Here is an 11910-nt window from a genome sequence, read left to right as displayed (position 1 = left end):
TTCAACTAAAAATATTGCTTTAATTTAATAATAATCAACTAATTAGAGATCAAAAAGAGGCTGATTAATTTTGATATGGAAAAGGGTTTGGTGATGTGCATTGAAATGGGTGTTTCACTAATTTTTCCACTACTATGGACCAGACCACAAACGCAAGTTGCGTTTTTAATTTTTTACAATTAGTTTTTTTTTTGTTTCTGAAGCTAAGGAAAATTTTTGCATGGAAGCACAACAAACGCATGTTGCGTTTGTCAAATTGGCATTAAAAAATTTTTTTTAACTTAAAACGCATGATGCGTTTGTCAGAGTGATGGGCTCAGAATTTTTTTTGGGCAGAGTAAATCGCATGTTGCGTTTTATTTGGGCAAAAATTTTTTTTTTTGAAGTCCGTAAAACGCAGGTTGCGTTTTATATGTAAAATAATATTTTAATGAAGAGCCTTGCATATAAATTGCTAACTCAGCTATCTCTAACTCGTACCTGACTCCTAAATCCCTCAGTTGTGCTCCTTTTCACCTTTCATTCATTCATGCATCCCATAATTGTGAGATTTTTTGAGTATTAGAAGGGTAAAAAAAGTGAGATTATGAAAGGTATTGCAAATATACGAGTGTATTATAACGGTGAGGTTATACCGAACACACACGAAGGAGTGACTTTTGTTTGTGAATGTCCGTTTTCATTTGCTATTCCATATACCACGAGTTTTGTAGAGTTGCAAAATGGTCTTTGTGTCAACATACCAAGTCATATTTCGAAAAGGGTGAGCCATATTTTGTACAAGAGTCCTGTACAAGTATTTGGTGGGCTGATACAGTTTCAAATAATGGCCATCACTGACGATGCAAGCATGCAGCAGATGTTCTGTATTTATCAACAAACCCGATTTCAGGTGCCGCTAATAGAGCTGTACGTTGAGTTTGAACAGCATACGGGGGTGGACGAGTTTGACGAGGAGGTCAACATTAACGAGTTTGGGGATATAGGCTGGGAAGAAGATAACGACGACAGTGAAGAGGAGTTCGAAGCCAACTATGAAGTCGATGACGAAAACGATGACGGAGATCTGGCAGGCAATCCGCCGGTGCCAAATGAAGCGCATGATGTTATAAGCCAGCAGCCGTTTGGTGTTCCGACATTTATGCGGACTCTTGATCTCGAAGCCATGCATGCACCAGAATTTCCTGAGTATGCGAATATGGGTATGTTATATTATGGTTATTAATTCACGTTACCACTAGTGTCCATTTTATTTGCCTTGTCTGACTGATGGTGGTGCGCTTATCGTAGGTGAAGGCAACGCTGCGGCCGAAGATGGTGAATTCAGTGTCGGAATGGAATTTGGCTCTAGAGAGTCGGTGATATCTGCAATCAAAAGCTACACTATCTCTAGAGGAGTTGATTACACTGTGTATGAGTCTGAGCCGCAGACATTCTATGCGAAATGCAAGGGTTATGGTGCCGGGTGCGATTGGCTTATCCGAGCTAGCTTGATTCGAAAGAAAGCTTGTTGGGAGATCAGGAGATACAATGGCAAACACACGTGCACCATGGGAACGATCTCGCAAAATCATGCCAAGTTGGACTCAGACACAATTGCAGATGCCATTAGGCCGTTGGTCGAAGCAGATCCGTCCATAAAGGTGAAGTCTATTATTGCAGAAGTTCAGTCAAAGTTCAACTACACTATCAGTTACCGCAAGGCTTGGTTGGCAAAGCAGAAATCTGTCGCAAAAGTTTTTGGTGGTTGGGAGGTTTCTTACCAGACTCTGCCAGTTTGGTTGAAAGCAATGACTGCAAAGATGCCAAGGTCTCGTGTTCAAATAAAGACGCTCCCTGTTTACCGTGAGAGTGAGGAGGTTCAAGGTGTAAGAGTTCTTCATCACGTTTTTTGGAGCTTCTATCCGTGTATAGTAGCATTCCGACACTGCAAGCCACTGGTGCAGGTTGATGGCACACACCTGTACGAAAAATATAAAGGTGCGCTTCTAGTTGCCGTTGCACAGGATGGGAACCAGAACATTGTGCCTATTGCGTTTGCAATAGTCGAAGGTGAGACGGCAGACGCGTGGGAGTTTTTCCTAAGCAACCTGCGGAGATATGTTGTTACCATCGATGGCGTCGGCATTATTTCTGACCGCCATAACTCCATCGATGCAGCAATAGCTCGCAGCAACGGTGCATGGTCACCGCCAAGAGCGTGGCACATGTACTGCATCAGGCACATCGGTTCCAACTTCTTAAGGAGGTTCAAGGCTCCGTATTTGCATAAACTCGTGGTTAACACAGGTATTTGATTTCGTTGTTATGGTTCTGTTCCTATTAATTTCGTGCAAGCTGCTTATGATTAAATGATTTCTCCAACAGGATATTCTAAGACGGAGCAAGAGTACAACAAAAACTACCAAAGGCTGAGAGAGCGGGGTGAGGCGTATGCGCAATGGTGTGATGAGATCGGTGTTCAGAGATGGGTGTTGGCATTCGACGGGGGTCATCGTTGGGGACATATGACGACAAACTTGGTAGAGTGCATAAATTCTGTCCTGAAGGGTGCACGCAACCTTCCTGTGACTGCCATTGTTAGGTCTACTTTCTATCGGTTGAATGAACTGTTCACTCGGAAGAGCGCCGAGGCTCATGAGCGTGTTCGCAATGGATTCACATATTCAGAATTTGCCACCAAAAGAGTCGAAGAAAGTTTTCAACGTGCAGGCAGCATTGTGGTCAATAGGTTCGACAGGCGCAACGAGATGTTTGAGGTTCGCGAAATGCAAGATGGTTCCATTCACACCGTTAATCTCGCGCAACGACACTGCGATTGTGGCCATTTCCAGGTCGAGCGACTCCCATGTCACCACGTCCTTGCATGTTGCGCCAACTAGCGTCTTGATTGGCAAATATATGTGAATGACGTGTACAAAATGTCCGAAATCTGCAAGGTCTACAGAGGCGAGTTTGTCCCGATGGGTGACCCATCTACGTGGGCTCCGTATGAAGGAGCGAAGGTGATCGCGAATTGGACATTGAGGCGCGCGACGAAAGGAAGACCCAAGTCAACCCGCTACTTGAATGAGATGGATTCGCGGGACATGCGTCGTCCTCGCCGGTGTACTATATGTGGACGGGAGGGACATAGCCAGAGTCGATGTCCGCAGCGCGCAGAATCAAGCTCTGCCAGGAATCCATCGTGATTAAGACTTTTTATGTAACTTTTTATGTAACTTTTTATGGACCTTTATATGTAACTTTTTTTGTAAGCTTTTTTATGTCTTTGTGCGTTTTATTTATGTATGAAGTAAATAACGATTACAAATAGAAACATCTAAACATACTATACGATCTCCATCACTGAATTAAAACGCCTAAACATTTAAACATAGTAACAGATACGATTAGAAATAGAAACATCTAAACACATAGTAATTAACATGATTACTAATACAAACATCTAAACACATAGTAATAGAAAAGGTGACTAACAGAGACGTCTAAACATACCATACAATCTACATCACTGAACTAAACTGCATCAACCTACTTCCTGGGTGCCTTCTTCACGTACTGAGATGGGGTGTATTTGTCCGGAGGCGCAATCTGTGTCCGTAAATTATACGAATGACCCTGAGTACTACTGGAGTCACCAACACCGACATCTGGCATGCTGGCACCGCCAGTGTCATAAGCACTGGATCTACTCATGCCCCGATCACTATATCCACCAGAATGAGACTCATGCTGGAGGGCATCTCCCAGAAATCCCTCTTCCGACTGTGGGCATTCATTTAAGTCAAACAATGCAGTGCGTGGTGGTGCGGACAGACGAGTAGGACCTACATGACCCGGTGATCGATCCATACTGAAGTCACTATCATGACCTGACGTGGCCCGACGACCAACAGACGGCTCACTACCAACAGGCCCTTCCTGCTCTCGCGCTGGAAATAGCTGAGATGTCTCTCTCATGAGTCGAGAGAAGCTTATCGAATCAAGCCCAACAAATGGACTTAACTGACCATCTGCTGGAATGAGCAACTGTGGTATGTAGGGCTCTGCTGCCTGATGTTGTTGTGGTTCCTGAACGTGCTGCTCATATACTGGCACCTGATAATGCTGCTCATACCCTGGCATCATGAACTGGGGGTCATATGCCGGCGCCTGAAACTGGGGCTCATATGCAGGCGCCTGGAAGTGGGGCTCATATGCAGGCGCCTGGAACTGGGGCTCATATGGCGGCACCTAATTGTAAATGAATGACGCTAATCAGTAACGATAACAGTAAAGCTTATAATTAACAATGATAATATTAACACCAATAAACCTTAACGATACCTGAAACCCTTGATCATAGGCCGGTTCCTGATGCTGAGGTCCAGCTGGTTGTGGTGGACCTTCTTGCTGTGCGTTCGCGTCGGCCTCTTCACCTGCAACTCTATCTGACAGTCGTAGGTGACCCCCGTATTGCTGTGTGTACCAGTCATAGTACAATGGGAGGGGATGGAAGTCGACAATCTCCTCCCCTACCTGCAGTCTATCATACCGGCCAGAACGCCACATGTCAAGCCATTCCTTGGTCCGATTTCTCCAGTCATGATGCTGGGCACCGCTCAAACGCCTGCAATGAGCACTACCGATCTGAAATGCTGGGTCTGGTGGAAGCTGCTGCAACCCGAATTGTCGACGAACTTGATCTGTTGGGTGTCATTCTATACATTCGAACGACACTAATGGCGACTTCGTGGAGCACATAAACAAATTTGCGCCGAGTTCGATCGGAACATCCACGTCGATATACGGCCGCCATGTAAACTGCACACCAGTAAGCACGAGACCTATTAGTAACATTATTTTTCTTAACAAAGACGCTAACCTAAATGGTTAAAACTTACATCGTTGACTCCCATGTCATCGAGTCCTCGTCTAAACTGCGCCGTAGACCTCCGTGTATATCTTGTATGCCGGCGCCAATGACTCCACCTACGCACAAGTAGGATGACCTCAACAACAGCAACAACAATGCTTATAATGATGATGATGATGATGATGATGATGATGATGATGATGATGATGATGATGATGATGATGATGATAATAATAATAACAGTAAAGTACAATACCGTCGCGCAAGTGGAACACCAATATCGAGAAGCTGATTGCGCGGTATAGGGGCCATGAACGGCATACGCTCCCACGCCCAAACAAAAAGCAAAATCAGTGGCCAATCCATCTCTTTACAGTTGTACCGCGATGCACGACACAACGATCTGTATAGATGTGCCAGACTAGCTGCCCCCCAACTGTATTGTGAGATCTGATGAAAATTCCGAAGTAGAGGCAAAAACTTCGAGTTCAAAGACGTGGTGGACTTATCTGGAAACACCACTGTACCAAGCACGCAGAAAATGTGAGCCCTGACATACCGCTCAATAGACTCCTGCGTGTCACACGGTTCACTGTCTCGACACCGCCGGACCCAATGGAGATTTACCTTGCCCAACACGTGATCGTCCGGACCCGGTTGCCGACCAAAACAAGCAACGCAGTTATCCACCAAAAACTGGTAACTGCTATCCGATCTAACCGTGACGGGTTCTCCGTTAACCTGGAGGCCAAGTATATGTATCACGTCTTCTAGCGTCACCGTCACTTCACCAACTGGAAGGTGGAACGTATGGGTTTCTGGCCTCCATCGTTCCACCAAGGCACTTAAGAGTGCAGAATGACCTCTCATTTCACCAATTCGCGAAACATGTTGAAACCCAGTTAATGCTAGTGCCTCTGCAGCTCTCTCATTAAAGGCATCCGGCGGATCAAGTTTTCTAGGCAACAAATTTCTGATCGCTTGCAAAAAAAAGATAATATTCATTGAAATTAACAACAACTAACACAATAGTATTAATCCTAATCAACAACAACAACAACAACAACAACAACAACAACAACAACAACAATAATAATAATAATAATAATAATAATAATCCGGTTATTACTACTACTACTACTATATTGAGGGCAATAATAATCATCATCATCATAATAATAATAATAACTACTACTATTATTATAATTACTACTACTACTACTGCTAATAATAATAATAATAATAATAATAATAATAATAATAATAATAATAATAATACTTCTACTTCTACTTCTACACTACGGTTATAATAATAATAATAATAATAATAATAATAATAATAATAATAATAATAATAATAATAATAATGCAACTACCAATAATAATAATAATAATAATAATAATAATAATAATAATGCAACTACCAGTAATAATAATAATAATAATAATAATAATAATAATAATAATAATAATAATAATAATAATAATAATAATAATAATAATAATAATAATAATAATAATGCAACTAACTAATAATAATAATAATAATAATAATAATAATAATAATAATAATAATAATAATAATAATAATAATAATGTTGTTACTAACTAACAGTAATAATAACAATTACACTGTTCAAATAAAAAAAATAAATTAAAAATAAATATATTTATTTATCATAAAATAAAAAAAAATATTACCTATTGAGGATGATCCAAATACTCAATAATGTGTTCTTCAGGTAACGTAAAATTACGAACCATTTTTTTTATTCATAAACTTAAACCCAGCCTATTATTTCTTCTTCTTCCTCCCACAGGCAACACTGCAATGCTCCTCCACCGCAGCTTCAACTCTCTTTGTTACACTCTCCCTCTCTCCATCTGCGTTTGTAAATTTGCCTTTTTAAAGCCCTCTCCAAATCCATTCATCGGACACGCGTCAAACATGCAACAAGGGTCAGTGACAATCGCAACTTGCGATTGTGGAGTTCAGCTTGACCAAATCCTTTTCCATGCATTGGTTTCACTTCTGTCCTAGAATAAAACGCAACTTGCGTTTTTCAGTGTGCAGCAGACACATCCCATCCATGCATTGGCTTTATCTTTGTTCATCAATAAAACGCAACTTGCGTTTTTCAGAAGCTGTTTTTGGCAGATCCACATTCCAGGATAACACACCATATTACAATAACCTTGCATAACACCATTTTTAGTTCCATTCATAAATTATTTTCCGTCGAAAAGATGGGTGACATGCATATGTTCGATTCACAAATCTGAATAGAATCATACAGATGCAGTCAGGGAGGGGCAAGTAGTGTCCTTGGCCTCCTCAACAAATTTTAAAAACTTATATACTATTATAATAGATATCTTGTATAGAATAAAATTTAATAATATAGTGATAGTAAAAAGAATTATTATTCTTATTAATGAACTATAGTTTAAATGGTATAATGTTTCCATACTCAATTAAGAGGATGTAGGTTTGAGTCTCTATTTTTGATAAAAAAAAAGAGTTATTATTTTTTATGTAATAAGATTTAAATTTTTCTAGATATATTTATATTATTTATATTTTTTATTTAATTCAAATTTTTTTTATATTTTTTTCTTAAGATTAATTTTAACATTTATAATCATATAAAATACTTTAATATTATTTATAATAATATTTTTTTCTAATTTTATTTAGTTGTTTTTTTATTCTTTTTTAATTAATTTTTATCCTATTATTATATAAAAATATTTTAATATATTTTAAATTCACGTAACAAATTATTAATGTAATTAATTTATATTATTTTATGTCATATTTTTTAATGATATAAAACATAAAAATATAATTTATCGTTACATAAATATTTAATAAAGTAAATTAATTAATAAAATATTTAAAAATATATAATTTTATATTTTATTAGATATAAAATTATAAAAAAATATAAAAAAATTAATTATAATTATATTTATTATTAAATATATAATATTATATTTAATTATATAATATTTTAATTTTTGGCCTCTTTACTCTTAAATTTCTGGATCCGTCCCCTGGATACTGGGTGTTACTTTTCCTGCTAGGAAACTTAACCGGTGTTTGCAGTGCTAGAAAAAAAAAAAACCACCGAACCCAACAAAAGACCGCACGAGTAACCCCTTGTGAACAATGACGTCATCAATCTTTTATTGGTCTTCTTTTGACAACAATAATCTCCTTCATCCCAATTTATGAAAGTGAATTATTTAATTTTGACCTTTTCTAAACTGAAAGCTGTAGAAAGCTAATCATGTTCATAATGAATCCGTGTGGGTGTGGCTTCACAGATCACATACGAATTAACTGCGTAAAAGCAGTGGTCATGTCTTTGTCAAAGCCTTTATGTTGACAAACACAAGTGCTGTAAAATGACATAAATGCCCCCCAACCAGCTTCTAGGAAGCCTGGAAGCAACTACGTTCCCATTCTGAATAATAATCAAAATTGCTGTCATCTATCCCATCCCTTGAGCCTTGAGCCTTCATCAATCAATATATATACATAAACAGTTCAACAGAATCAATCATTCTCCACCATTAACATACTCACATATAAAGTGATGATGGCTGCAAGTGCAGGTGCAAATGCAGAGAGAGGAAAAGGGGCTGTGGATTTCGAGGACTTACTGCCGGTGATAGCGAAGAAGCTGGGCGGGGAGGGTCTCATGAGGGAGTTGGAGAAAGGATTTGAGCTTCTGATGGACAAGGAGAAAAGGGTGATCACGTTGGAGAGCCTGAGGAGGAACAGTGCCCTGTTGGGTCTGCATGATCTGAAGGAGGACGAGATTGTGAGTATGGTCAGAGAAGGTGATATTGATGGCGATGGCGCGCTTAACATCATGGAGTTCTGCGTCCTCATGTTCAGATTGAGTCCACAGTTGATGGAGGACTCTTGTTTCTTACTTCAACAGGCTCTGCAACATGAATTACATGCATCAACAGTATTCTATTGATTAAAGGGAATAGGGAACCAATCTTAAGTTTTCATCCTTTCTTCTTCATTACATTTCACCGGAGAAAAAACAAATGTACTAAACACAGTATAATTATAAGCTTATTATGCTTTCAATAATTTTTTTTTTTGGGAAATGGGATGGGGTAATGCATATATAGTTACTACTGGGGGCACTTCATCATTGCATTTGTTATTTGGCTTCTTTTTCTTTTACTCCCCTTTTTTAAATCTATGAAAAAATAGTTACAAGTGCTGCACATAAATCAGAAGCTTATTCATTTTCATTGAAGCCATTGGTTTTTCAGTAGTGTAATTCCCTGCAACCAAGCTGCTATTATGAATGCAGGAACCCATGATGAGACTATTATAATAGTATGACATGATGTATACCAACAAGAAATATGAAATCAATTTATCATAGAAAATGAATTATTGTGGATTCAATTCCAAATCTAAACCAATTCATTAGCTTTCTCTTCTTCTTTTTTTTTTTATTCCTTTCACATGGTAAGTTATTGATAATTAATAAGAAACTCTTAAAATATGAATTGGATCTCAAACACTACAAAGTAAGAAGAGATATGGAATATGGATTATTCATTCATGAAGGTTTCTTTGTAGGACTTTCCTAGACGGAAGCAAGCGAAAACATGGGTAGTCGGTGGAAATTTCCTAAAGTTATTATATTATCCATTTATAATTTGCATGATGTGTCAAATTGCATACCACCTTCTTTGATCTTCAAGTTGAAGAAGGTGTAAACCACTTCCAGATTTTCGATACCTTACGTAAGCAGTGATTAATGAAAAAAGTTCCTAACACGAAGAAATTCATGTCAAATATTTTTTATAAAATTTAGCTAATATATATTCTCAAGAAAATTTCTAATCTTTTATTTTAATAAATAAAAATGAAGTAAATTAAAAACTTAAATTTATATTTTATAAAAACATTTTTAATTGATAGTTTTGAAATTTGAGATTCCACTAATATTTGTGAAAATGCTTTTATAACATTTTGAGTATGTGTTTTTCTGCACACATAAGAGGCCCAATGGGCCATAAGAAAAATTATAAAATAAAGGAAGAAGCCCAATGAGGAAACAAGGCCCAATCCCTCACAAGTGACTACCCTCTGTAGTAGCTGACCCCTGTAAGTAACCCAGCGAGAGATCTTCATCTGCAATTCTGCATCCTATCATAGTTTTGATCTATGAACGAAGCAGATTGAAAACTATTCTGCATCCTATCATAGCTCTACCACATATCATATCAGAGAGGCCTTATATCATTCAATTTTAAAAATGTTACGGAATACGGATATCTAATGTTATTTGCACATGTGAAACATCCTTTCTAATTTCGTCATAGATATACAAAGCTAAATTTCTGATATAGAAATAGAAATAGAGAAAGAAGTTTAGCGTTACAAACAATAAGAAACAGAGGCAACTATACAAAATAAGAAAAATCAAAAGTTACATGAATCATATAAGTATGGACGAACCATATTGAAATTGAAACTCAAGCAGTAAGCTCAGGCATCTTAAAAGGTCTAGAAATGCCATGAACGACGAATCCATCAGAAGTTAACATGTCAGGTGCTACAATCTCAACGCCACTGATAACAACACCTGGCAGGAACCCTAGAACCCCATCGATTTCAAGCTCATCGTCGGGCATCAGAGTCCTCAACAAGCTCCTTACCGGCAACAACGTCAGCTCCTGATACGTCAGCCTCTTTGGCAGAATGTGAAGCCTCACAGCCCTATCAAGCAACGTCGAAGGGTACCCCAGAAGCGCCATATCAGGAGGCGCGAAGATCGTAGCAGACGTCAAACCCACCGAGTCCTTCGAAATCCCTTCAAGAACCGAATGCAGGGCTATTGAAAACGACGAGTAACCTTTTGAACCCAGCAACTGCACGATCCTGTTCCACTCAATAGCGCTTTGGTTGTTCGAAGAACTACTATAGCCATTAGAGGCTTGAGCCGGCGGAGGGTTTCTTCTTGTGTTCATGTTCACGCGACAAGTTGGTGGCTGAGCGTCGTCCAAGCCCCACGACTGGGGATCTTGACGGCGAACAGAAGCGAATGGTGAAAGAACGCCGTGAACGGCGAGCTGAGAATCGAGGTAGATGTCGGGGTTTGAGATAAGGACGCGGTTGATCTCGATTGTTCTTAGGTTGGGATCGATTTTGGTGACCGAGAGCTTCTTCTGGCGGAAGAGGGTGGGAAGGCAAGAGCCTAGGGTGGTGTTGTTGAGGAGGTCTTGCATGGTGTAGATGGAGGTGGCCGTGTGGTAGAGGAGGAGGTTCTTGAGGAGCCATGGAGGGAGGGAGGAGTTGTCTGTGATGGCGGAGTCTTTGATGGCGAAGATGGTGGAGTTGTTGGGGGGATGAAAGAAGGGAGGCTTGTGGTGGAGGAGGTCGGCGATGACGGTGAAGCCGGCACGGCGGAGGGCTTCGGAGGCGTTGAGGGAGACGTCATTGGGTATTGGGGGAGTGACTTCTTGGGAGGAGTTCTTGGAGCTGGAGTGCACGGCGGAGGAGATTGCTATGACTCCCAATGTCACCGACACCAAGAAGTACACTGGGAACCAGCACGAACAGCGAGGTGCCATTGTTGCAGGGAATGAAGAAGAACCAAGAAGAAGAAGAAGAAGAAGACTGTGACTGCTTCTTTTGGAGGGAAAAGAGAGTCACCAGTGTTATGATTTCAAAGAATCTTTGAAATAACTCTTCTCTTTAGTGCTCCTTAATTCTTATTTGTGAATTTGGCTTCAAATAAAACACAAGTCTCTAACACTAACTATATATACGGTACATATGTATGCATACTTCTCTACTATTAGCTACTAGCGTAAAGAATTTATCTACATACAAAGTTCAGCTAATATGATGTATCAAAGTTGATGGGAAAATGTTATTTTTATGTTAGCACCTAAGTGAATACTAATAATCACTATATTACTATGTAAAGTGACGATGTAATTATGGAAAATTTGTTTAAAAAAGACAAAAATTGTAGAGAATAAAAAAAAAACCGAAGTTGACA

General features: G+C 39.1%; 2 protein-coding genes across 2 annotated transcripts; one reads left to right on the top strand and one right to left on the bottom strand.

The window, feature by feature from the left end:
• Positions 1-8426: 8426 nt before the first annotated feature.
• LOC112708396 (fasciclin-like arabinogalactan protein 21) lies at positions 8427-11625 on the bottom strand. Its single transcript, XM_025760558.3, has one exon. It carries the CDS (start codon positions 11474-11476, stop codon positions 10379-10381), a length of 1098 nt encoding a protein of 365 aa, XP_025616343.1. The 5' UTR covers positions 11477-11625; the 3' UTR covers positions 8427-10378.
• LOC112707045 (calcium-binding protein PBP1) lies at positions 8464-8853 on the top strand. Its single transcript, XM_025758602.3, has one exon. The coding sequence runs from the start codon at positions 8464-8466 to the stop codon at positions 8851-8853; it is 390 nt and encodes a 129-aa protein (XP_025614387.2).
• Positions 11626-11910: the final 285 nt, after the last annotated feature.

Source organism: Arachis hypogaea, chromosome 8 (assembly GCF_003086295.3).
Source record: "Arachis hypogaea cultivar Tifrunner chromosome 8, arahy.Tifrunner.gnm2.J5K5, whole genome shotgun sequence".
Lineage (NCBI taxonomy): Eukaryota > Viridiplantae > Streptophyta > Magnoliopsida > Fabales > Fabaceae > Arachis > Arachis hypogaea.
The sequence above is the reverse complement of the archived record's forward strand: the minus strand, read 5'-3'. Positions and strand labels throughout refer to the sequence as shown.